The sequence below is a fragment of the Scardinius erythrophthalmus genome, assembly GCF_964197995.2.
Source record: "Scardinius erythrophthalmus genome assembly, chromosome: 19".
Lineage (NCBI taxonomy): Eukaryota > Metazoa > Chordata > Actinopteri > Cypriniformes > Leuciscidae > Scardinius > Scardinius erythrophthalmus.
Window position 1 is genome coordinate 25,374,939 of NC_138239.1, and position 23,624 is coordinate 25,398,562.

The 23,624-nt window shown below is 37.2% G+C and overlaps 1 protein-coding gene across 1 annotated transcript in view; it reads left to right on the forward strand.

The window, feature by feature from the left end:
* Window positions 1-23,624, forward strand: part of snap25b (synaptosome associated protein 25b) — a 44,817-nt gene that overhangs the window by 16,620 nt on the left and 4,573 nt on the right. The window contains exons 2-5 of the mRNA XM_081394192.1: window positions 7,520-7,649; window positions 10,271-10,312; window positions 13,334-13,382; window positions 20,350-20,467. Of these exons, the coding sequence (XP_081250318.1) occupies window positions 7,578-7,649; window positions 10,271-10,312; window positions 13,334-13,382; window positions 20,350-20,467 (281 nt within the window). The 5' untranslated portion in view covers window positions 7,520-7,577. The remainder of the gene's footprint in view (window positions 1-7,519; window positions 7,650-10,270; window positions 10,313-13,333; window positions 13,383-20,349; window positions 20,468-23,624) is intronic.

Genomic DNA, 23,624 nt, shown 5'->3' on the forward strand with positions numbered 1-23,624 from the left:
ATGTGCAATAAAATGAATCAAATGCAATAACAATAGATACTTAAAGGTTTGCGGTTGGCAAGGTTTTTGTAATGTTTTTAGAAGTCTGTTACGCTTACCAAGGCTGCATTTATTTAATCAAAAATACAGTAAAAAAAAAAAAAAAAACTTATATTGTAAAATATTATGACAATTAAAAAATAAATTGTTTTTTATTTTAATATATTTTAAAAGGTAGTTTATGAAACTATTCTAATTCTAATTAAGAAACCATTCTAATTAGCTGATTTTGGTGCTTAAAAAAACATTTTTTTATTATTATTAATGTTGAAAACAGTTGTGCTGCTTAATATTTTTGTGGAAACCGTGATACATTTTTTAGGATTCTTCAGTGAATAGAATGTTCAAAAAGACATACAATGTTCTGTCATGAAACTCTAGATGGCGCAGGCTGACTGGTCCTAAACTCAGTCTGCTTGCAACCACATCATTCTCTATTGGGCACAGCTGATTGGTTCCTGCTGTATCAGTAGCCAATGAGCTCACTACTCAGTCTTTAAATGCTTGGTCAGCATTTGCTGTAGCACAGCCATAGACAGTATATAAACTGGACACAGCGACCCCATTGGATTCAACGGAGACAAGTGAAGTCAATTAGAGGCACTAACTTCCTGATGGTCGAGCGTACTGCGCAGACTCAAATTGAGCTTGACGACGTAGATGTGACATGAGCAACCCGTCTGTCTTCTAGTGGCTGTGCCCAGAGAAATCTGAATCATTCCCTTCCGGAACTTGCAGAGACGGAGAGTGTGAGTAGGAGGTGTCCATGAGCTAGGAGCAGAAGTAACTTTTGCTAAGTATTCTGATTAATTACTTTGTCATTTTGCCTCCACGTCCCCCCGATTGCCTGCGAGCTTCTCCTCCTGTCCATACGGTAATTCTCTACTGTGTGACTGAGAGTCACGTGGTTATGACGCAATCGTTAGCCTATTTTTACAAAAACTGCTTCTACGGGGCCATAACGTAAGATATAATGTAATGGAGCCTTTTATACATTTTCGTGTTTCTTTCGAAATAAATAATGGACAAATGGAGTCTTTAAACGCCTCAGATGTAAAGTTATTCGCTGTCAAAGTGACGCCAAAATGAATGGGAGTCAATGGGATGCTAACAGCAGGTGAGGGTCTGCTAGCCAATGGCGGTGCCCGAGGAAACTTCAAAATAATATGAATCCCTGACCCCCTGAGCACAGCAGGTGAAGCACACTTTCAGAAGTTCTCCACCTTCCCCAGCTCCACCTGTTTAGATCTGTTATGGGTAATTCATGTACGCTAAATTATACAGAAGCAGCATGTCTTACTTTCTCACAGCAACGTGTCTTGTGTGTATTGGCAGTAGCAATTCCTGTACTTGCTCAATTCCGCCAAGGCCAAACATATCGACACTTTTAAATACATTACCATGTCAAACACTCAGAGAGTTGTCATGACAGAACAGCATTTATTTGAATAAAAAATCTTCTGTAACAATATAAATGTCTTTCTTGTCACTTTTAATCCGTTTAATGCATCCTTGCTCAAAATAAAAATATAATCTTCTTCTTCAAAAAAAGAAAAAAAAAAGTTTTAAACTTTTGAACGGTATGTATTCTTTAAAAGCATTGGTGAAATAACATAGCCGTGCTAAATGTTTCAAACAGTGAAACACTTAAACTCAGCATGTTGCAGGATTGATTCAGAAAGTGACGTCAAATTCTGGAAAATAAAAATGGTTATGTTGCATTATTCATCCAGTTTTGTATAAAAATGTCAGTTCTTGCCAGTACAATAATCCAAGAGCATAATAATTAAAGAAAAAGATGTAGTATGTGATCCAGGTATTATATTGGGCGCAGTACACTGTATAATCCAGAAACAGCAAGAGATTCTGAACACAGCCTATGTCAATGATGTGTTTGGACAAGGTCACCTGTGACCTTCAAATTTAACTGTTAGTCGTAAATGTCAAGTTTAACAAGAGTGCTTTAAATAACCAGCAAGTACTGTTGTTCTCTCCAGGAAGCACAGGGATGGACAACAAAAAAATATGGTTTTACTGAGCTGAGGTGTTCGACAGAAAGAAAAGCACACACCATGGCACACTAGGGAGTGTGTGATTATTTTAGCTCCAACGTCTGAAAAATATTTAATTATTTTGTGTTAGATGGTGACGGATCCACAAACCACATCCCAACAATTAATTTCAGACGCCGTTCACTGCACTCGCAAAAGAACAAAATAAAAGCGTAATTCATTTTTCATGCGCTGCACTCCATGCTGTTTTATGGCCATGAAACATTAAATATCTGTCGACTCATGTAGCAAAAATAGTTCTGAACCCGCTGCTCTTACCGACAGAAGATTTCAGCCTCTGCCACATAGAAATCAGTCTGCGTAGCACATCATGGGCTTGACCTCAGCATCCTCACACATTATAAAATCACAATGACAAACTTTGCTCTAGGCTTCTGGATGCTTTTAGATTCATTTCTGAGCCATCATTTTAATGTGCTGTAGATGAATGAAAGTCTGTCAGTATATCTTTAGTGACTGCTGTAAGTATTGTAAGAAATTTCATTTTCCCCCTTAAGATGTGGCTCTTTCGGAACGTAATTGGCACTTGAGGAGTCTTGGCGATTACTTTTTGAGGCGTTACATTTCCAGTGTGATAGTGCAAGTGTGAGACATGGCAGTTTGAGGTTTCCTCAAATGATTATTTTTATAACAGCTCTCATAGAAAGAACTGGAACGAGAAATAGCTTTTGAGGATGACACAGGGAGTGGGAATCTTAATACTATATGTGCTCCATATAGACTGACCTATTTCCACTTTTATAGATTTGTCTGTTTTCTTGTTTCCATGCAGCATGCATGCAAATATTAACATGCCTTTGAGTTCGTCCAGATTAATATAAATTCTTAACTAGTAAAAGTAATCTATTCCCTAAATGTGTTTTTTGTACTTGAAACTTAAAACTAATAATGCTTTAAAATGATTTACATTTTAGTAAATCTGGGAGTCGATCCCAAAAAGAATCAGTTCTGAGGCATTGAGAATCAAGAGTTGATTCCACAAGGGAATAGACTTTACTGAAGGGCCTGGCACATCCTTGATTACCAAACTACTGCACATCCCAGGAAAGCCTAGTCATGGGGATTTTGATTAATTTCAGTGACTTTGATTCGGTTCAACAAAAACATTTGTTCAGATTTGTTTGCTGATTAATTCTGTGAACATTACAACATAAGGTGAGCGACTGAGTGTTATGAATGAGTCACTCTACAGATTCGTTCAATAACATTGAGTCGTTCACAAGCAAAATAACATAACATCACTAATAAAATATGGATTTTAAAAGGACAGCAGCTATCCTATCATAAAACATAGAGGTAGTTTATTCATTTCCACTAGTGCTTCGTCAAAGGAGGCGGCTGAGCCTCATAAACAAAGCTGATAGAGTTTTAAAGAGTCAAGCGCCCATTGGTAAAGTCATCGCATCACTGCAGAAGCTCTGGATGCTATAAAAACAGTCAGTGTTCTGAGACATGCACTTATGACTGCGCATGCATGTTGGCTGGTCTAGCCTGAAAAATGCTGGGGTTCTTTCTGTCATGATTTGAGAATTAAGTAACAAAATTTATGAGACTGTTGTTGTCAGATTTCATTAGTGATTTGATTTCAAATATTACATTTATTTGTACGCTTGGTGAACAGCTTTTGGAGAATTTGATGTGTCCCCATTCAAAGAGATGGGAGCTGTACTGAAAAAGCTGCCCGAGAAGTGTTTCAAAGATGGCCGCCGAGTGAAATGACTTACCTAAAGGGAATTTGGTTTTAATCGTTGCATAAATGTTAGAGGAGGCTGACAGCTTAAAAAATATCTAGTTCTGTCATGAAACTCTAAATGGTGCAGGCTGATAGGTCCTTAACTCACTTGGTAGCGATCACATCATTATCTACATAGCACAGCTTGGTTGCTGTTGCATCAGCGGCCAATAAGCTCGCTGCTCAACATTCAAATACTGGTAGTTTGCCTTTAGCAAAACTCTCTCTGAGAGTTGTCATGACAGAAGTTCACTTATGATTAAACTGACCAATCAGAGTGGATATACAAATGAAGCAAACTAAATTTGCAAAATCAGTCATTGTCAGAGGTTACCATTCAAGCCATTCAGCTTTCAGTATCACATTAGTCACGTCATCAAACTCCTGTAAGTTCGGTAAAGAAAACAGATGAAAATGAACTTTTAGTACAAAATACAAATTAATAAATATAAATCTGCGTAATGAAGGATGGAGTTCCTCTACTATGCAGTAGATGTAGATGGAATGGGGCTCTCCGTTAATTTATATATAAACGTTTATACTAGTCATAGACTGTATTTGACACTGATTTTTTTCCCCCAAGAGATTATAATACTTATTATCAAGACTATTTTAAGATGTCATAGGGGTTATAACCTGTTTACGGGAGAATTATTATCATAACATTAATATAAAACCTGCTGCAATCATTTTCACCCTGCCAGAAAATTACCTATCAGGCCGCCTTTGTTTGTTTATGTATTTTTTATTTATTTTTAATATCTTGATACTAACAATGTAAAATTATATAGTGCACTGGTCGCTATAAGCCCTTTTTACATTAACTATTAATTAAAATGAAGTATAAATCTCATCAAGTTAGTGTGTTAAAGCATTTTTTTATTTATTCCAAAATAATAACTAAAGGCTTTAACAATTTAAACAATATGTTTTAATTGTGAACTGATGTTGAGCTGTTCTTTTTAATAGTCTACTAATTTTCATCAGTCATCAAGCTTGGTAAACACTGATCACAGACACAATGATGTATCGTTAATTTCACCATAAAAAAACACAGTCATCATGTTTTCAGGCCACTTAATATTTGATTTTGTCATGACATAAAGTGGTGATTTCTAAGTGAGTCGTTTGCTTACTTTTTAATTAGTCGTCCCATTAATGCCATAATTTTGTTCATTCAGAGCGATTTATGAACATGCTTGAAAAAAAGAGGTGGGATTTATCGTGTGAACTAATCATATCCAATCATAACCAATCATATTGAATCATAGCATGATGGAGGCATTTTCCTCCATTCATTCTCAATTACACCCCTCCAAACTTCAGCACACACTTTAGGGGGTCTGTTAAAACTCAATGGGCTCAGGGGAGGCAAGAGAGACACGGACTCGCGCTGTAACTTTACCTGTTGGTGTCACTGCTGGAAAGTGTTACTTAAGAAAAACAAGTGATTTATTCACTTGGAAATGTCACATTTTGTAATATTTGCATTGTTTTATTTTGCAATATGGATTATTTCTCATCCAGTTTATTGAGGAGGCACTGCCTCCCTTGCCTCCTCAGAGGAAACGCCCCTGATTACAAGGCTGTTGATAGTTCAGCTAGTTCATTTGTAAAACAAAAGAGAGACATTAGAACAGAATAATAAAAACCAAGAAGCCACAAGCGCCAGCCTCATGCAACAGATCAGCAGCCTTCCGGCTTGACGCTCTGTATGAATGTGATTTTTTAGTTAATCTAATTGTCCTATAATAGAGAAGAGAGTAAGTTAATTACTCATGATTTCTCTGGACCTCTCACCACTAGAGCGGAGAGAGAGATATATAGAGCAGCCAGGGAGAAGATGGAGTATCAGAGGTCTGCTGCCTTTTCCAGTTGGCACAGGACGAATGCTTAATGACAGAGAGGACCGGCAGCAGTTACAGCAGATTTCTGGCAATATATTTACATGACTTGATGCCAACTCACACTTGATTAAAGTAACATTGCATGGAATTCTTGGCACCATCCAAGCAGACAAAAAAAAAGTGTTGACTGTTGTTACTGTAGCTAAACTGGCACAATGCTAGCAATGCTAAGGTCATGAAATTACTCATTTTAAAGCATTATAAGTGGTTTTGGATAGAAATGTGTGTTGAATGCATAAATGAAATGTAATATATTGCCTCTATTGGCATGAAACCGAAATTGCTATAGTCTTTTCTTCCTTATTGTGATGAATATCTGAGTGAAACGGCTTCTCGCACAAGAAAAGAAATGTTGGGTGGTATTTGATTTTGTCCATCTGGAATTGATTAGATGGTTGGATTGTTGTGGTTTGCTATTGGTTGATCTCATGTGAGTGACAGGTTGCCCCGCCCTCACGTCAGTAAACACATCACCAGAGAAGAGAAGAGATGTCGTTGCAAGAGGGAGGGGAAGTTATTTTGATTAAAGATTACAAGAGCACATGAATTTGAAAAAAATAATGATGTGCACGGATGTATCATTTATAATAGATACTGCAATATTCCATAAAAACACAAGAATTGTCCTTTTGATTTTATGGTGACTGACTTTAAAGAGACACATTCTATACTTAGGTGGTAGATCTTGACGAAATCTTTGATTCGTCCATATGATGATCAACAGTAGGCGGATCAAACATCTTCCGTGCCAGGAAATGAGGAATATAAGGGAAACATGCCAGTGCCAGGATGCCAAGATGATGCTGTAGCCAACATTACACACTTGTATCCAATGCTTTTCTGCATTTAAACTAGATTATAAAAGCATCTTTATATGTTTGTGCTGTAGTTTCAGTGAAAATGCAAATAATCTCCATGGTGCATGAGACACACTGTGGCATTTATGAAAGCATTCAAGACCCTTAACATAGATGCTTGTGACATTTGTATAGTTTTTATGCGAACACTCTTTAAAATGACCCTGTGGTCAGTCTAGATAGGGCATTTGTCTTTCAAGTCAACATTAAAAGGTACTCAGGACCCATTTCATATCTGTGATCAGATGTATTTTTAGACTATGTAGGATGGTGCTTAATTTGATCCATTATAAAATGATTAGATGGATATTGGTGACATCAGCCAACATGAAAGTTGTTTCATAGGCAGAGCAAGTTGTTACAGTTGGATTAAATATTACAAAGACATCTTTTTTTTTTATAACGTTCACCAATTAATTGTGCACAATATGATCAGGAATGTGCTTTTTGAAAATGAATATGGTCAGTTTTGATTTTATGTTGACTGGGCTGCAGTAGCCTATTTTTGGTAGTAGCAATGAATTTATAATGCAATTCTCATTACACATATTCCAGGTTCTCTCTCTCTCTCTCTCTCTCTCTCTCTCTCTCTCTCTCTCTCTCTCTCTCTCTCTCTCTTTTGTGAGCGTTGTGAAACCTGAGTTCTTGAATTGATGAGTCAATTTCTGAGAATGAATCTGAATATATTGACTGCCACGCAATGCCTGCCCTATCATTGTCTTCAAATAGAAATGGAATAAAATGCAGATGTTCATTGCTCTGTGTGAGTCACTTATAAATTCTGATTATTCATTCAGCAATATGTTATTGAACTTTTTTGTGCACCGCTGTACCAGATCTATCTGGAGTAATTGTTTTGGTGTGTATTTGTTGACATAGCCTAACACAAAGCATTTTTCATCTCTTTTCCAGCCTTCAAGTAAGAGCTACACTTCCCAATTAGAGGCGAGTACCTCATCCCTCCACAGCCATGGCAGACGATTCCGACATGCGCAATGAGCTTTCGGACATGCAGGCCAGAGCTGATCAGCTGGGCGATGAGGTAAGTACACCTTCAACCTCCATGGGCGACGCAGGTCTAAAAATAAATCCTTAATACGACAGCATCTGTATATAAATAGACCAGTCCCGGCGTGAAGGAGAATGAACACACTGTGACTTCCAGACGTTCAGTAGAAGACTGAAACACTCTAAAGAGCATCCATGAATTAATAAATCCGTTTTGTGCAAAAAGAAGCGGCTATATTAAGACTGCTCATCCATTTGTCATGGAGCAGGGGAGGCTGCTTGGTTACCAGAAGCAGTGGTGATCAGCGAGAGGTTCTCCACACCGCACTCGTTTCAGAGAGAAACGGCCTCCCTCACAGCACCTGCCCAGTGGGGGTTCTGCACTGGCTTTGATAGACCTTTAATCACACTGGCCTCCTGCTGAACAATCAGAACTTTGACACACAACTCCATGTGGGAGGGGTAACCATGTCATCCAAATAGTATTGCACATGGGATTTTTATTAACATGGCCACTGCACATAGGTCCTTGAATATTTTACTAGGTTATATTGACACAAAAAAAGACAGTTCACCCAGAAATAAAAATTGTGTTATCGTTTACTCACACCCTCATGTCGCTCCAAACCGGTATGCATCAGGTGAAGATATTTTCAAGAATATATTGTTCCCATTGGACTAGAGTTGCCAAAAAGTGTTGAGAGGTTGTCACCTCTGATTGGCCATTGTGTTGACGTGCTCAACATATATGCCTGTGATTGGCTACAACTATCAACAATGACATATTTGACACTCTTCACTGAGCGCTTTCACGGATGCACACGGGAGCGTTTCAAAAGCAGTCGTCTATCAGCGGATCCCTAATATATCCCCTGATGGACTGATCCACTCATAGACGCTGCTTTCGAACGCTCCCGGGTGTATCTGTGTAAGCTCTCGATGAAGAGTGTCAAAGACAGCATATTTTTGAAGAGTTGATCATTGTAGCCAATCAGAGGTTTTTAAGAATCCGTTCGACAGCGTTCAAAATGCTTGAGGGAAATGCTGGTATCATCACATTTTTTAAATTTCAGTACCGTCTTGGTACCGAAGTCGGTACTTTTGACAACTCTACATTGGACCCCATTAACTTTCATTGTATGGACTTTTTTGTATGTATGGACTATTCCTTTAAGAAAGCACTTATCAATCAATCTCAATCAATCCAAAAATAATATAATTTTTGTTTTAACACTGCTTGACAGTGTTGGGGAATAGCTAACTACAAGTAGTGACCCTACTAACTTAACTACATTTTTCACTAGCTTAACTGTATCTCAGTTGCTTCGTCGGTAACCAACAATTTTTTTCCAGCAAGTAGCGATGTACCGCGACCAAAAGCTAAATTCCGTTTTGTGTTTTGACGAATTGCAATGTTTTAAAGAAGCGCAGTGTCTTCTGACTAGATCGCTAAAATTGTGCATTACCACCATCTATTGTTGATATTTCACATGAATTGACTAGTAAAGTTTGCGCTTTTGTATGTAATCTATGCAAACCAAAGATAAAACACTATCTGCATAAAAGACTTCAAGCTCAAATTTAAGGACGCTCATACAGGTGAGTATACAGAATAATTATACTGCTTTATTGCACTCTATATTGAATGTCTATTTCTGTTTAAAATTACAATGATGAATCAGTGTTTCCTATTAATTGCATAGACTAATCTGTCCTGCCACTGTTTCGTAATGAACCTAAAGATCACTAACGTTGTGTTTTGCGCCATTGCTTTGGCAAAGCATCTGTCAATCGAACAAAAAACGAATTTGCGATTTAGCTTAGTGCACTTATCACACGGCAAAAGGCTATGATTTATTTAAATAGGTGTATAGCTTAGTCTGTTGTGCCGGGTTTCAGAGCGAAGTGCACTGTGTTCACACAAGCAGCTCATGATTCGAGTCTCAGAGCAGCTCCGTTCACAGTAAATGCTGTGCTGTGAGTTAACATAAATTTTGAACATTTTTGACTACTCCTGTATATCCAATTTTGCATGTATTTTGTTCTTGCAATGATGTTACATTTGTTGCAATTTTGCTCTTTGACAAACAGTCAGTTTGAGGTATATATTTGAGTATTGTGTGTGTCTTTGAATAGTTTGGATACATTAAAAACATGAAAAAAACTACACACTTCACCTTCAAGGCCTCACAATGACTAGGTGGTGTATGGTTCCATATGATATGGTATGACGCTTAATGATAGCTCTTAAAAAAGAAAATAGAGATCACAATAATGATCTTCTATCCTAGCCTGCTATTGAGCGTCCTGTGGCGCTGCGCAGTCATATTTCTTCAGCTCAGATATATACACTGGACTGGAATGAGAGTGCTTTAAATATTCATGAGTGGATAATACTATCTTGAGCTTTCTTTGAAGGAACAGGAAGGAAGGAAGGGGGAACAGAAATGGCTGTACATTCAGTTCAATCTGAACTTGGCAGCCATTAGTAACATGCTGTCGGAACTGACATATTGAACATTATGGCCTTGTATCAATTGTGGTGCCTCAACACATCGTATTCAAATAACAATATGAAAACCCATACAACAAGCAGGGTTGTATTAACTGTTGAGGTTATTGTGAGTAATAATAAGTATATTTTTCTTTCTACAGTCTTTGGAGAGTACTCGCCGCATGCTGCAGCTGGTCGAAGAGGTAAGATATTGAGTTAACTGAGTGATAGCAATAAACTGGAAATTATACACAGTGATCACATATTCAAACTCAGTTTGGCTGTATGTGAAAAGCTGTTTTTACTAAGAGGTTGTTTCGCTGCTTGTTTTCATGGCCTCTGAAGGTCAGAAATCGAGACAGTGAAATAGCACCAAATTTCCGCTCTGTGATAAAAATCAATAATGATTTCAGAGAAACTCCATCTATGTGTTACTGATAGGGCAGTGTCGAGACACAGGAGAGAAAATGAGTCTTTCTACTGTCTAATAGGGATCAAAAACCACTGACCCCACATGTGGAGATGAGATACTGTTCAGAAAAGACTGTGGTTGGTTTGGCATTATAAAGACCAGAAGCCTGATTTTAGTTTTAATGTGAAAGAAAATATATAAATCATATGGTTTATTTTATTTATTTTTTAAAGTTCAACAAGGAGTGGTGCTCGCACACATAATAGTATACTTTATTTAGAGGCTAAATGCAAAGACAATATATACCAGACTGCGCACAATGTACAAAATGTATGCATAAATTATACAAAGATCACATTATTTCGCAATTATACAAGTTGCATTTGGCCTCTATCTGTTTTTGCTGTTATTTACTTTTAAAATGGACAAATTATATAAAATTATGTCAGTATGTTATTTAACAATATAACAATTAAATGCAGCATTTCTACAATGCTGCATTTATTTGATCAGAAATACATTAAAACAGTAATATTGTGAAATATTATAATAACTTAAAAACATTTTAAACATTAAAATAAATGTAAAATATGTTTTTTATATTAATATTTAAAAATATTTATACTACAGGGCCGTTGAATGCTTGAATCTGATTGGTTGACGAACGTTCTAAGGTGTGCATTATTTTCAGGGAAACGCACGGCTAAAGTAGTTCCAGGCAGGTCTTGACCGCATTACAGTTCCATATCACTTCGCGTAGTTAACGGTAATAACGGAAAATAGGATACAATTCATAACAAGAAAAAGCATTTAGCCGCATGCGCTTGATCTGGAATTTTCAATGTCTAGCTTCACAATCAATGGAAACATGCAGTTTAATGTGAATAAATAAAGTATATAGTCCTATCTATAATCAATAGAAAATTAAACTGAATATGCTAAATAAATGGATAGTCCAGCAGCACAGATTATTATTGCAGATAATATAACAAATAAATAATTATTGATAGGCCTACTTGTTAAAAGGGCTTTGTGTTTCATTTATTTGGCTAGTCTGTCATCTGTCAATAATAGAAAAAAAAAGAATGAATTCGAATTAATTAAAAGGAATTGAATAAATAAATAAATAATAATATTGACGCACATGCTTTTCTGTCTCATTATTGCAACATCTCTCTCTCTAATAACTGCATTAATAACTGGGGACACACTTTAAGGCCGGTTATGAATGTAATTTGATATGACTGATCATGCCCAACCGCGTGTTCAGCGCGTTCAGTCTGTGTTCAAAGTCGGTGTTTCAAATCTGCTGCGATGAAAACAGTCAGAGAATGTGTCAGCTAGTCATGTGTCCCAGCCTCTATGGTCCCATCATTAGTCTGCTATCAGTGGCTCAAACCTCCGTTACTAACTCTAAAATGACGTTTTGGAATTAGCAACGGAGGCAGTGGATTAAATGCGTAAGAAATTAGTCCTACATACAAGAGCGTTTTAATGACAAAAACTTTAAAAACGTCTTAAAAAACATAATCTGAACAATGTTTCGAGGTGTGGTAACTGTAGTATAAGCGGAATAATTGACTTCAGGCCGTTGAATTATTAGAAAAATAATGCACACCCGAGGTGAACGGCCACTCCGCTTCGCGTCGTGACCGCATTACCACCTCGGGTGTGCATTATTTTTCTAATAATTCAACGGCCTGTCGTCAATTATTCCTTACATATATTCATATGATGAATTTCATATGATCCTTCAGAAATCAGTTGAAAACAGTTTTTTTCAGTTCTTTTGTTGAATAGAAATAACAATTATTTGAAATAGATTTTTTGCAACAAGGTGTTTACAAAGATTTTATTGTATTTTTCGATCAATTTAATGCATCCCTGCTGAATAGAAGTAACCATTTCTTTTAAGCAAACAAACAAGAAATTACTGATCCTATTGCTGAATGTTAGTGTATGTAATATATTTGGTCTGTATATTGATGGTTATTGAAAACAGTACCAGATGTAGTAAATTAAATCTTGAAATTGGTTATCCAAATTTGTGAACAAATCATTCCCCCTCTCCGTTTAGCCGTTGTTGAAAGAAAATTGCATACTTGGGTTGCTAATGAACTTTGAAGTTCACCAGTGCTGAACAAATATAATGCTTCCATCAGGTACTTGCATCTGATTTCATATTAGGTGCTTCCAGTTTCCATTATGCCACATGTCACTTTGATTAAATGCTGAGCACATACCTGTTATTATTACTATAAAACGAGTTGATGAGTGGGGATATTTGACTAAATGAAGTAAAAAATGTTTAAATTGCATGTGAAGAGATTCCCTTTAGGTATACTTGGTGCTATAACCGCTGCACTGCTTGATAATCTAGTTACAATAATGAGGTGTTGTGGGATTCGGAATAAGATAATCAGCTGTTTTATTTAGGTCAATAGAACAGCGTGTGCCTCAGAGAACTCGTCATATTGCACACACATCCTCTCGTACCTTTACAGTTCAATCCAGTGCTCTGTTTACAATTCTGATCTAATTTTAGCTCTGTAGGCTACTGTCTGCCACCTCGTTGCCTTCTTTTCATTTCCTGCCAAAAAAAATAAAAATAAACACTTGTGAAGAATTTCAATAGTTGTGATAAAGCTTCGGGCTACTGTCTGTCCTCTGCCGAGACTCTTTTATTCCCTGCTGTTCTTTTATCATCTTATATCTGACCTGAATATGTGTGAATGTCATCTTCACCTGTAGGCTTCTCTCATTTGTTTGTTATTTCCTCTTTTTTCTTGCTTTGCCATTCTTGGTGGATTAGAGTAAAGATGCTGGTATCAGAACTTTGGTTATGCTGGATGAACAGGGAGGTAAGTTACGGCGAAAAACACATTGTGGAATCATGTAATGAGGTTGTTCAGTAAGTCTTTTTTATTTGCTTATTTTAAACGTAACTGTCTAGAGGTTACGCACAATGCTTTTCTAGATGAGCTATTTTGCAGATTAAAGAAATATGCATAATGATGATTTAAACATATGATCATAAACATCAGGCCGTCTTGTCAAAAGTGAATCTTTGAGAGTCATGTAAGAGGTAAAATGAACGATCGATGTTGCTGGTAATGACAAACCGCTCTCCTCTTCACCAGATGAAATATATCTGTGTACAATCCCTGGGGTGAAAGACTTTCCAGTTGACACTCATTGCCATTTTAGGATAATTAGGCAAACACACTCAATTCCACAAACAGCATAGGCATTTTAATGAATAATAAAGCAATAATTGATTTCTCAATGATGTGACACTTTAATAGAAGCAGTCACATCTCTATTGATAAATTAAGCCCTTATGTTGCTTGAGGCTTTATTCGGTTTTATGTGGATAGTACGAAGTGTAGAGTTCCTTTCCCCATGGAAGAGAAATTTTAATTAGTCTGTCAAAACAACATACAGCCCTTCCTCTCGTTGTGTTTAATTATATATGTTGTGTTGCTCAGGCTGCCTCAGGACAATCCATTTCCTACCTTAAATGATCCCGCAACCTTTCTTGGCTCCAGTTTTAGAGCAGAACAACAGCACGTCCCATACGTAAAGCTGTGCTCTGATTGCTGCATGCAATAGTCTCCTAGAGCTCAGGAGGATTGCAGTTTGCAGTTCACTAGACATGAAGGGAGCAATCAAAATGGTCTTCTTCTTTTTTTTCCTAAATGCCCATTCCTGCTGTAACAACCTGAAGTCAGTTGTCTAACTCAAGGGCACAGTGGTAGAAGCTCATTAATCACATTTCAGCCTAAAACCTCTGGGTACTATCCCAAAGGTATGCTACTCCATCTGTTTTATTTACAGGTAGAACATGTTGAGATTTTACATTCTTTGAAAAATCCTTGCATTTTACAAGCTATACTTATAACTTTATAACTAAGCACATACATTTCTTTACCATATTGAATTCTTTGCTACCAAGAGTGGGGTTTGAACACACAAGGCAATACTGTATTTTTTCTCTAATCTCTATAAGATGAAACAGCTTCCCTGCATTAATTACCAGGAGTGGGAAATACCAAATTGCTCCTTTGGTATACATTCAAAATTATCTCGTCTTTATAATATAAAGAAGCTTTCTAGATCACTGTTACCAGGAGTGGGGTTTGAACCCACGAGGACATTTGTCCATTGGATCTTAAGTCCAACGCCTTAACCACTCGGCCATCCTGGTCGCTTTGACTTAGTTGTAGATGCTGAAATTGCTCCTTTGATATACATTCAAAATTATCTCGTCTTTATATTATAAAGCAGCATTCTTGAACTAATTCTTGCTAGAATAGCTCACTGTTACCAGGAGTGGGGTTTGAACCCACGAGGACATTTGTCCATTGGATCTTAAGTCCAACGCCTTAACCACTCGGCCATCCTGGTCGCTTTGACCTCTTTGAAGATGCTGAAATTGCTCCTTTGATATACATTCAAAATGATCTCGTCTTTATAATATAAAGAAGATTTCTAGATCATTGTTACCAGGAGTGGGGTTTGAACCCACGAGGACATTTGTCCATTGGATCTTAAGTCCAACGCCTTAACCACTCGGCCATCCTGGTCGCTTTGACTTAGTTGTAGATGCTGAAATTGCTCCTTTGATATACATTCAAAATGATCTCGTCTTTATAATATAAAGAAGATTTCTAGATCATTGTTACCAGGAGTGGGGTTTGAACCCACGAGGACATTTGTCCATTGGATCTTAAGTCCAACGCCTTAACCACTCGGCCATCCTGGTCGCTTTGACTTAGTTGTAGATGCTGAAATTGCTCCTTTGATATACATTCAAAATTATCTCGTCTTTATATTATAAAGCAGCATTCTTGAACTAATTCTTGCTAGAATAGCTCACTGTTACCAGGAGTGGGGTTTGAACCCACGAGGACATTTGTCCATTGGATCTTAAGTCCAACGCCTTAACCACTCGGCCATCCTGGTCGCTTTGACCTCTTTGAAGATGCTGAAATTGCTCCTTTGATATACATTCAAAATGATCTCGTCTTTATAATATAAAGAAGATTTCTAGATCATTGTTACCAGGAGTGGGGTTTGAACCCACGAGGACATTTGTCCATTGGATCTTAAGTCCAACGCCTTAACCACTCGGCCATCCTGGTCGCTTTGACTTAGTTGTAGATGCTGAAATTGCTCCTTTGATATACATTCAAAATGATCTCGTCTTTATAATATAAAGAAGATTTCTAGATCATTGTTACCAGGAGTGGGGTTTGAACCCACGAGGACATTTGTCCATTGGATCTTAAGTCCAACGCCTTAACCACTCGGCCATCCTGGTCGCTTTGACTTAGTTGTAGATGCTGAAATTGCTCCTTTGATATACATTCAAAATGATCTCTTCTTTATATTATAAAGCAGCATTCTTGAACTAATTCTTGCTAGAATAGCTCCCTGTTACCAGGAGTGGGGTTTGAACCCACGAGGACATTTGTCCATTGGATCTTAAGTCCAACGCCTTAACCACTCGGCCATCCTGGTCGCTTTGACTTAGTTGTAGATGCTGAAATTGCTCCTTTGATATACATTCAAAATGATCTCTTCTTTATATTATAAAGCAGCATTCTTGAACTAATTCTTGCTAGAATAGCTCACTGTTACCAGGAGTGGGGTTTGAACCCACGAGGACATTTGTCCATTGGATCTTAAGTCCAACGCCTTAACCACTCGGCCATCCTGGTCGCTTTGACCTCTTTGAAGATGCTGAAATTGCTCCTTTGATATACATTCAAAATGATCTCGTCTTTATAATATAAAGAAGATTTCTAGATCATTGTTACCAGGAGTGGGGTTTGAACCCACGAGGACATTTGTCCATTGGATCTTAAGTCCAACGCCTTAACCACTCGGCCATCCTGGTCGCTTTGACTTAGTTGTAGATGCTGAAATTGCTCCTTTGATATACATTCAAAATGATCTCTTCTTTATATTATAAAGCAGCATTCTTGAACTAATTCTTGCTAGAATAGCTCCCTGTTACCAGGAGTGGGGTTTGAACCCACGAGGACATTTGTCCATTGGATCTTAAGTCCAACGCCTTAACCACTCGGCCATCCTGGTCGCTTTGACCTCTTTGAAGATGCTGAAATTGCTCCTTTGATATACATTCAAAATGATCTCGTCTTTATAATATAAAGAAGCTTTCTAGATCACTGTTATCAGGAGTGGGGTTTGAAGGACATTTGTCCATTGGATCTTAAGACCAACGCCTTAACCACTCGGCCATCCTGGTCGCCCACTTAGTTGAAGATGCTGAGATTGCTCCTTTGATATACATTCATAATTATCTCGTCTTTATAATTAAATGAAGCTTTCTATATCATTGTTACCAGGAGTGGGGTTTGAACCCACGAGGACATTTGTCCATTGGATCTTAAGTCCAACGCCTTAACCACTCGGCCATCCTGGTCGCTTTGACTTAGTTGTAGATGCTGAAATTGCTCCTTTGATATACATTCAAAATGATCTCGTCTTTATAATATAAAGAAGATTTCTAGATCATTGTTACCAGGAGTGGGGTTTGAACCCACGAGGACATTTGTCCATTGGATCTTAAGTCCAACGCCTTAACCACTCAACTATCCTGGTCGCTTTGAAGTAGTTGTAGATGCTGAAATTGCTCCTTTGATATACATTCAAAATTATCTCGTCTTTATAATATAAAATAGCTTTCTAGATCATTGTTACCACGAGTGGGGTTTGAACACACGAGGACATTTGTCCATTGGATCTTAAGTCCAACACCTTAACCACTCGGCCATCCTGGTCGCCCATTTAGTTGAAGATGCTGAGATTGCTCCTTTGATATACATTCATAATTATCTCGTCTTTATAATTTAATTATGCCACAATCTGTGTGCCATCACTTTATTGGCTCAGTCCTGGTGTCCTCCCACATGCAAAAAAGTTAATATATGCTCTACATCACTGTCAGCCAATGAGTCCCTCACTGTCTCTTTCTAGCCCCCTTCCCCCTCTTTCTTTAGTCACGCTGCTCTTGCTCATGGGATTAGCAGCAAAGCCCAATTAGCTGTTTTTTCTTTTTGATGGTATAAGGTAGTAACCTCACACTAGAAAATGTCAGTTGCAAACTAGCTAAGAAGAATACAATTACAGGCTCAATTAAGGGCAGATCAACAGACACTTAAACATGAATCTTTATTATTATTTTTTATAAAATAGCAACATCCGTTTTGCTCCCCCAGGGATTTTACAGTTTTCTAAAACCCTAAAGGAATGTTTATCCCTTCAGCCAATTGTTCATTTCATCTCATGAATGATCAACCATTACATTCTTCAGATTACTTTCCCTTACCACACAATAATTAATACTTATGCTCCATATTTCATTCTCTTTTGCTCTTTATTTCGGTTCTGTTTCTGATCATCTTCTCTCTTTCTCAGCATCTGCTCATGATGCCACGTTCATAAACATCCTGACTTTTTTTCCCCAATTTAGCTCAAACAGGGCTGGCTATATTACTCAGGGTTGGAAAGAGTACTGAAAAAATATACTCAAGTAAAAGTACCATTACTTTTACCAATGTCCAAAAACATGTAGTGTAAGTAAAGTAAAAATTACTTGTCTGAAAAAACAACTTGAGTAAGAGTAAAAGAGAAGCTTTTTTAAAAGTACTCGTGAGTAGTGAGTACTGAGCTGCGGATTCTATTCCCTTATAAGAAACACTGTACACTGCAATTTAAAAATGTATAAAACAGTGTACATAATGTAATTCACATTGTCTTTTGTTGTTTGTCAGAAAGAATGAAGAATAGGCTATCTATCATGCATCAGTTTTAATTTTGACACGGAAAGACTATTACAGAGATGAAAAGATGGAAAAAGTTATTTTCAGTACATTCATCACCATTTAAATAGATTTAAAATCAGTTGTAAGGTCTTAATAATCACTAGGCAAGCTATTGTTGCACATAAAATATAAATGTTCAGATCAGTGCAAAGACTGCAAAAACCTTTATAAACTCATATGAGAGTTTGTCAACACACACCAGATATGGGTTCAAATGAGAGAGCGATTAAAAAGAGCCAATTTCTCTGCCAGTTTTAGCATTTGTGATAAAGAAATGACTGGGAATTCCATGCATTATGAACGTGGCACTTGCGGTAGTTATTAACATTGTATCCAATGCCTGCAAACTCGCACCAAATTTCAGGCCCTGTGGATAGGCTAGCCTATACAGATCATTTAGTAAAAGCACCCACTCACTACAAGATAATCGGGCCAATTTTGGGTAAAGTCCCGATTATCTTGATGGTTCTACAGATTATCTTATCAGATTTTCCTGTGGTGTGAGGTGTGTACAGAGTGATCGAATCTGCTCGAAAGAACGTCAAGGATGCACCAATCTCAAATCATAAATATATCCAACATGTTGAATATTTACGATCAGAAATCCTGCTGTGTGGGGTGTTTTTTTCCCTGTGGATTGTCACGTGGAACGAAATGATACCCAATCAGAAAGCGAGCTGGGGGGATATGAACTTCATCCAAAACGTTTTCTTTTTCCCCCCTTTGAATTTTCTGTAAAAAGCAGTCCAAACACTATTATCGCCCTTTCTTCTTGCCTGTCGTCCGCCATGTTTGTTTACTCTAAAGTCACGTTTCACCGTGAGAGATTTTGCAAGATTTCCTTTGGGACCCTGGTTATTTGTGAATGGATAAAAATAAAAATAAAACAAGCATGTAATGACCACAAACAGAGGAAAAATAGCAGAGTAAAAGTACAGATACATCACTTAAAATGCACTGAAGCAAAAGTAAAAGTACACAATTTTTAAACTACTTCAAAGAAAGTACAATTTCTGTTAAAAACTACTTGATTAGCCTACAGTAACATGAGTATTTGTAATTCATTAATTCACACCCCTGTAATCACATCCCAAGCCTTTATGCCAACAACAACTGAATTCCCTAAACCCAACAATATTACAAAATATTAGAATAAACTTGGTGCTTTTTAAACGGATAGTTAACCCAAAAATGTTGTTCCAAACCTGTATGACTTTTGTGATGATACTTTTTATTGTGCTTTTTTTGTGATTTTGGAGCTGCCCTTTCATTATGTGAAAAAATATATATATTTTACAGTAAAAATAAATACCTCTTTTTGTGTTCTATGGAGTAAAATATGTCATATGGGTTTGGAACTTTTTTGGGGTCAACAATTCCTTTAATTATTTCTGTAATTTAATTGAGGCAAATTGTCAAGTTGAGCATGAGTTAATCCTGTAAATGCATTTGGGTTGAAAAGACACTTTGCGGACGTGCTCTACTACGCCTCATAGACCATCTTCTCGGCACGACCTAACCTAACCACCCGCCGCATCATTCAAATGTCTCACGTTTTGAGTAGATGTGTTTCTGGACAACTTAGATGTCATTTATCATCATCGTTTGTCTGCCAGGATGAAAAGTCTCATTTCATTGCTGTCACCCCTTTGTCCTGACCAGAACAACTCGAGCGTGTTGAAGATGGCATGAACCATATCAACAAAGACATGATGGAAGCTGAGAAAAGTTTAAAAGATGTAGGCAAATGCTGTGGACTTGTATGTCCCTGCGACAAGTAGGTACTGGTGAAGCGTCCAAGGCTTTCACCTGTCTGCTGCTGTCTGACTGTCTCTTGTCACTGTGAATGTTTAAGCCTCTCTCTTTCTTTTTGTCCCTCTTTTCCTCCTTACCTTTCCTTTCTCTTTCTCTCCTTGTTCCTTCTTCGCACTCTTTAATTCTTTTTGGGGGCATAATTGACTAATGTATAAATCAGAACAACTGGAGCGCATCGAAGAGGGAATGGATCAGATCAATAAGGACATGAAAGAAGCAGAAAAGAATTTGACGGATCTAGGAAATCTCTGTGGTATATGTCCGTGTCCATGTAACAAGTAGGTGGTTCCTGTTGCCTGCCTGCCTGCTTGCCTGCCTGAACCCGACAAATAGGAAATAAAAGCACGTGGCCAATTTGCACGCTCCGCTCTTGCTCGCTCCGTAGCTTCGACTCCCCCCCACTGGGCTCTTCCTGGACTACTTCTCTGTGCATGGGGATGGTGGTAGAGCTAAGTCCGTCTGCGGCGCCACTGGTTAACCCATAGATGTAGCTGTAGGCCCTGCTCTCTGCCGGCTGAATGCGCAAATATGCTGGTTTCCATGCTTCACTGATCCGTTGGTCAAGGACTGTTGTATTTAAATGTTAAGTGCCTGCTTAATATGCATGTGCTACTTTCCGAAATGCAAGCATTACACACTCCTTGAATGAACTTTGTGGACCGCAGATTAGAAATTCACGCTTTATTTACTCAAGGCTGGCAGAGCTGGCTTCTTTTAGGTTTTCTCTAAAAGGCAAAGCATGTCACTGCATGTGGGTAAAATGGTGGAAAATTTTATCTTGGCAATATGAATGGCCAGTGTAATTGATTATAGTACAGCTGATTTCTAATTATGTGCAATTCGTACCTTTTAAAGGTGCACTTTAAGTCATTTTTTTTAAACGTGCTCATAAACAGTCCATCAGCACTGGGACTTTTCATTGTTTTTATCACTAATGTTTGTGTGTCTGTCCGGATTTTTCAGTGACTCCTTCTGCAGGTTTCTGACAAGTGACTGTCTTCATTTATTCACTGATTGTTCAAAAACACTGATTTATTTAGGAACAAAACAAGTGACTATTTATGAGTGAGTCACTGAATCATGTACTGAACCGATTTGTGTGAGTCACTGAATCATTTTTGCAACCGATTCGTTCCAACACACTGATGCATTTAGGAACAAAACAATTGACTGTCTTTGAATGAGTCACTGAATCATTTGCTGAACCGATTTGTGAGAGTCATCAAATCATTTTTGCAACTGATTTGTATAAAAACGGTGATTCATCCAGGAATTAAAAAAGTGATTGTCTTTATGAGAGAGCCAAATCATTGATTAAATCGATCCATTCAAAAACACTGATTTATTCAGAAAAGAAACATGTCACTGTCATTTTCAGAGAGCCATTGCTGATATTTGAAACAACAGTGTGATATTGCCTAAATTTACAGCGTCAAACATGGTTCATCCAATAGGAATTTAGAGTAAAAAAAACTCCATATGCCATTTTCAAAGTTTATTTAAACAAATTATTAGATATTTACACTCTTATATACAATGTATAGGGAGATGAATCAGTTAGTTATTCATAATGTTTTAAGGGAATGGGCAGTCACTGTTTTAACAGTTTTTCTTTTGCTTATTAGAGATATTCGGATTGATGGATATTGCTTGAGGGATGTGAATAGTTTAATTCTTTACTGGGAATTTGGTAATTAAAGTTGGGTGGGAAAAAAATGACTTATAGAGCACCTTTAAACCATGTGAATGCACAGCACATTCACGTTTTCAATAATATCCAAGTGGGCACACACATTGGTTCTCATTATTCTATGTTTCATGAGATGCAAATATTATGTTAATGATATTCTGTGTGACCAACTCTTGCATAATGGTACAGGCACTGCATAAATACTCATGTGAGCAACTGTCACTGGCTGAAAAGCTTTGAACGGTCATCAGTGTTAATGCAGGCCATCGCCAAACGCCAGTTGTTTGATGAAGTATTTATGAATGTTATTTGTTATTCCTTTTATGTATTTGGGGTTGACATACTCAAATTGTCAAGTCAAGTCAAGTCATCTTCATTTATATAGCGCTTTTAACAATGTAGATTGTCTCAAAGCAGCTTTACAGAGATAATTGTAATTGTAACCAAACAGGACATTAAATGTATTTTATTTTCTACTTTTAAAGTCAACATGAAAGGGAATTCACATTTTCTCACATTATGCATCGGCAATTGATTGGATTGGGAAAGTGGTCTTTATATGACAGGTAGTTTAATAAGAGGTCCAGAAATTAATTTCAAGGGTGATGCAAGTTATTACATTTTGATGAAAGAGAAAGAAACAACTGGAATAATGAATCATGCACAGTTAGACCAAAACATGTATTAAGAAAGGTCCATTTTGATGTCATGTTGACTTTAAAGTATGGGCAGATGAATGTAAAGAAGATTTTGGCTTACCTTAGAACCTTACCTTTTACTCGTGCTTCTTTTTAAAGACACACACCTGTGTCTGTGTCAGTAAGGATTAAGGTCATGGTTGAGTCTCACTGCCTCTGGTCAGAGCATTTCATGTCAGCTCCTGTAATCACAATGGCAGTGGCATAAGGCAATGCATACCATAAACAGCCCTATCTTACATAAAAGGTTGAACTAAAAGGTAACAACAGCTTATAGGAAATCACCTGCATTGCTTAGAGAGTTGCTGCTTAAGCTTTGTTCAGACAGACAGAAAATATTTTTTTAATCCCATATTGCAGGTGAAATCAAGTTTCTACTAACTTGACTCAAATTATACTCATATATTGTATGAAATCCGATTTAATTCATACATTTTGAGAAAAGTTAAATCTGTTTTTTCCTTATTTGGCTACTCAAACGGCCCGACGGAGGGTGGACCCATCAATAATAATAAAATATTCTTGGCCTTGTGAATTTTAGCAACATCTCTTAGTAGTTGTGGAAGAAATTCTCTTGGGATCATGTGACACTTAAAGAGATAGTTCACAGATATCAGTGGCAGTGCTATTTTATTAGTATTTATATAGCCTACCTATATTTTAATTTAGCTTTCATTTTTATATTTTCAGTTAAATTTTATTTTAAGTTTCAGTAATTTTGTTGTGCTTTTGTCATTTTTATCAGTTTTTGTTTTTTCAGTATTTCTAATTAGCTTTAATTTATTTTTTATTTCAGTTCTAGTTTGAGTAATTTTAGTACCATTAATTACATGGACAAAGTATTATTTTTATTTTTTTTGTATTCCACAAAAGAAAGAAAGTCTGTAAAGTCACACAGGTCTTTAATGACATGGGGATGAGTAAATGGTGACAATTTGAATTTTTTGTTGAACTGTCCCTTTAAGTGATATACTGGATATCGACTGTCTGAACAAACAGATCTGATTTCATCACTTGCTAAAGATTGTATTTGAAAATTGGATGCAG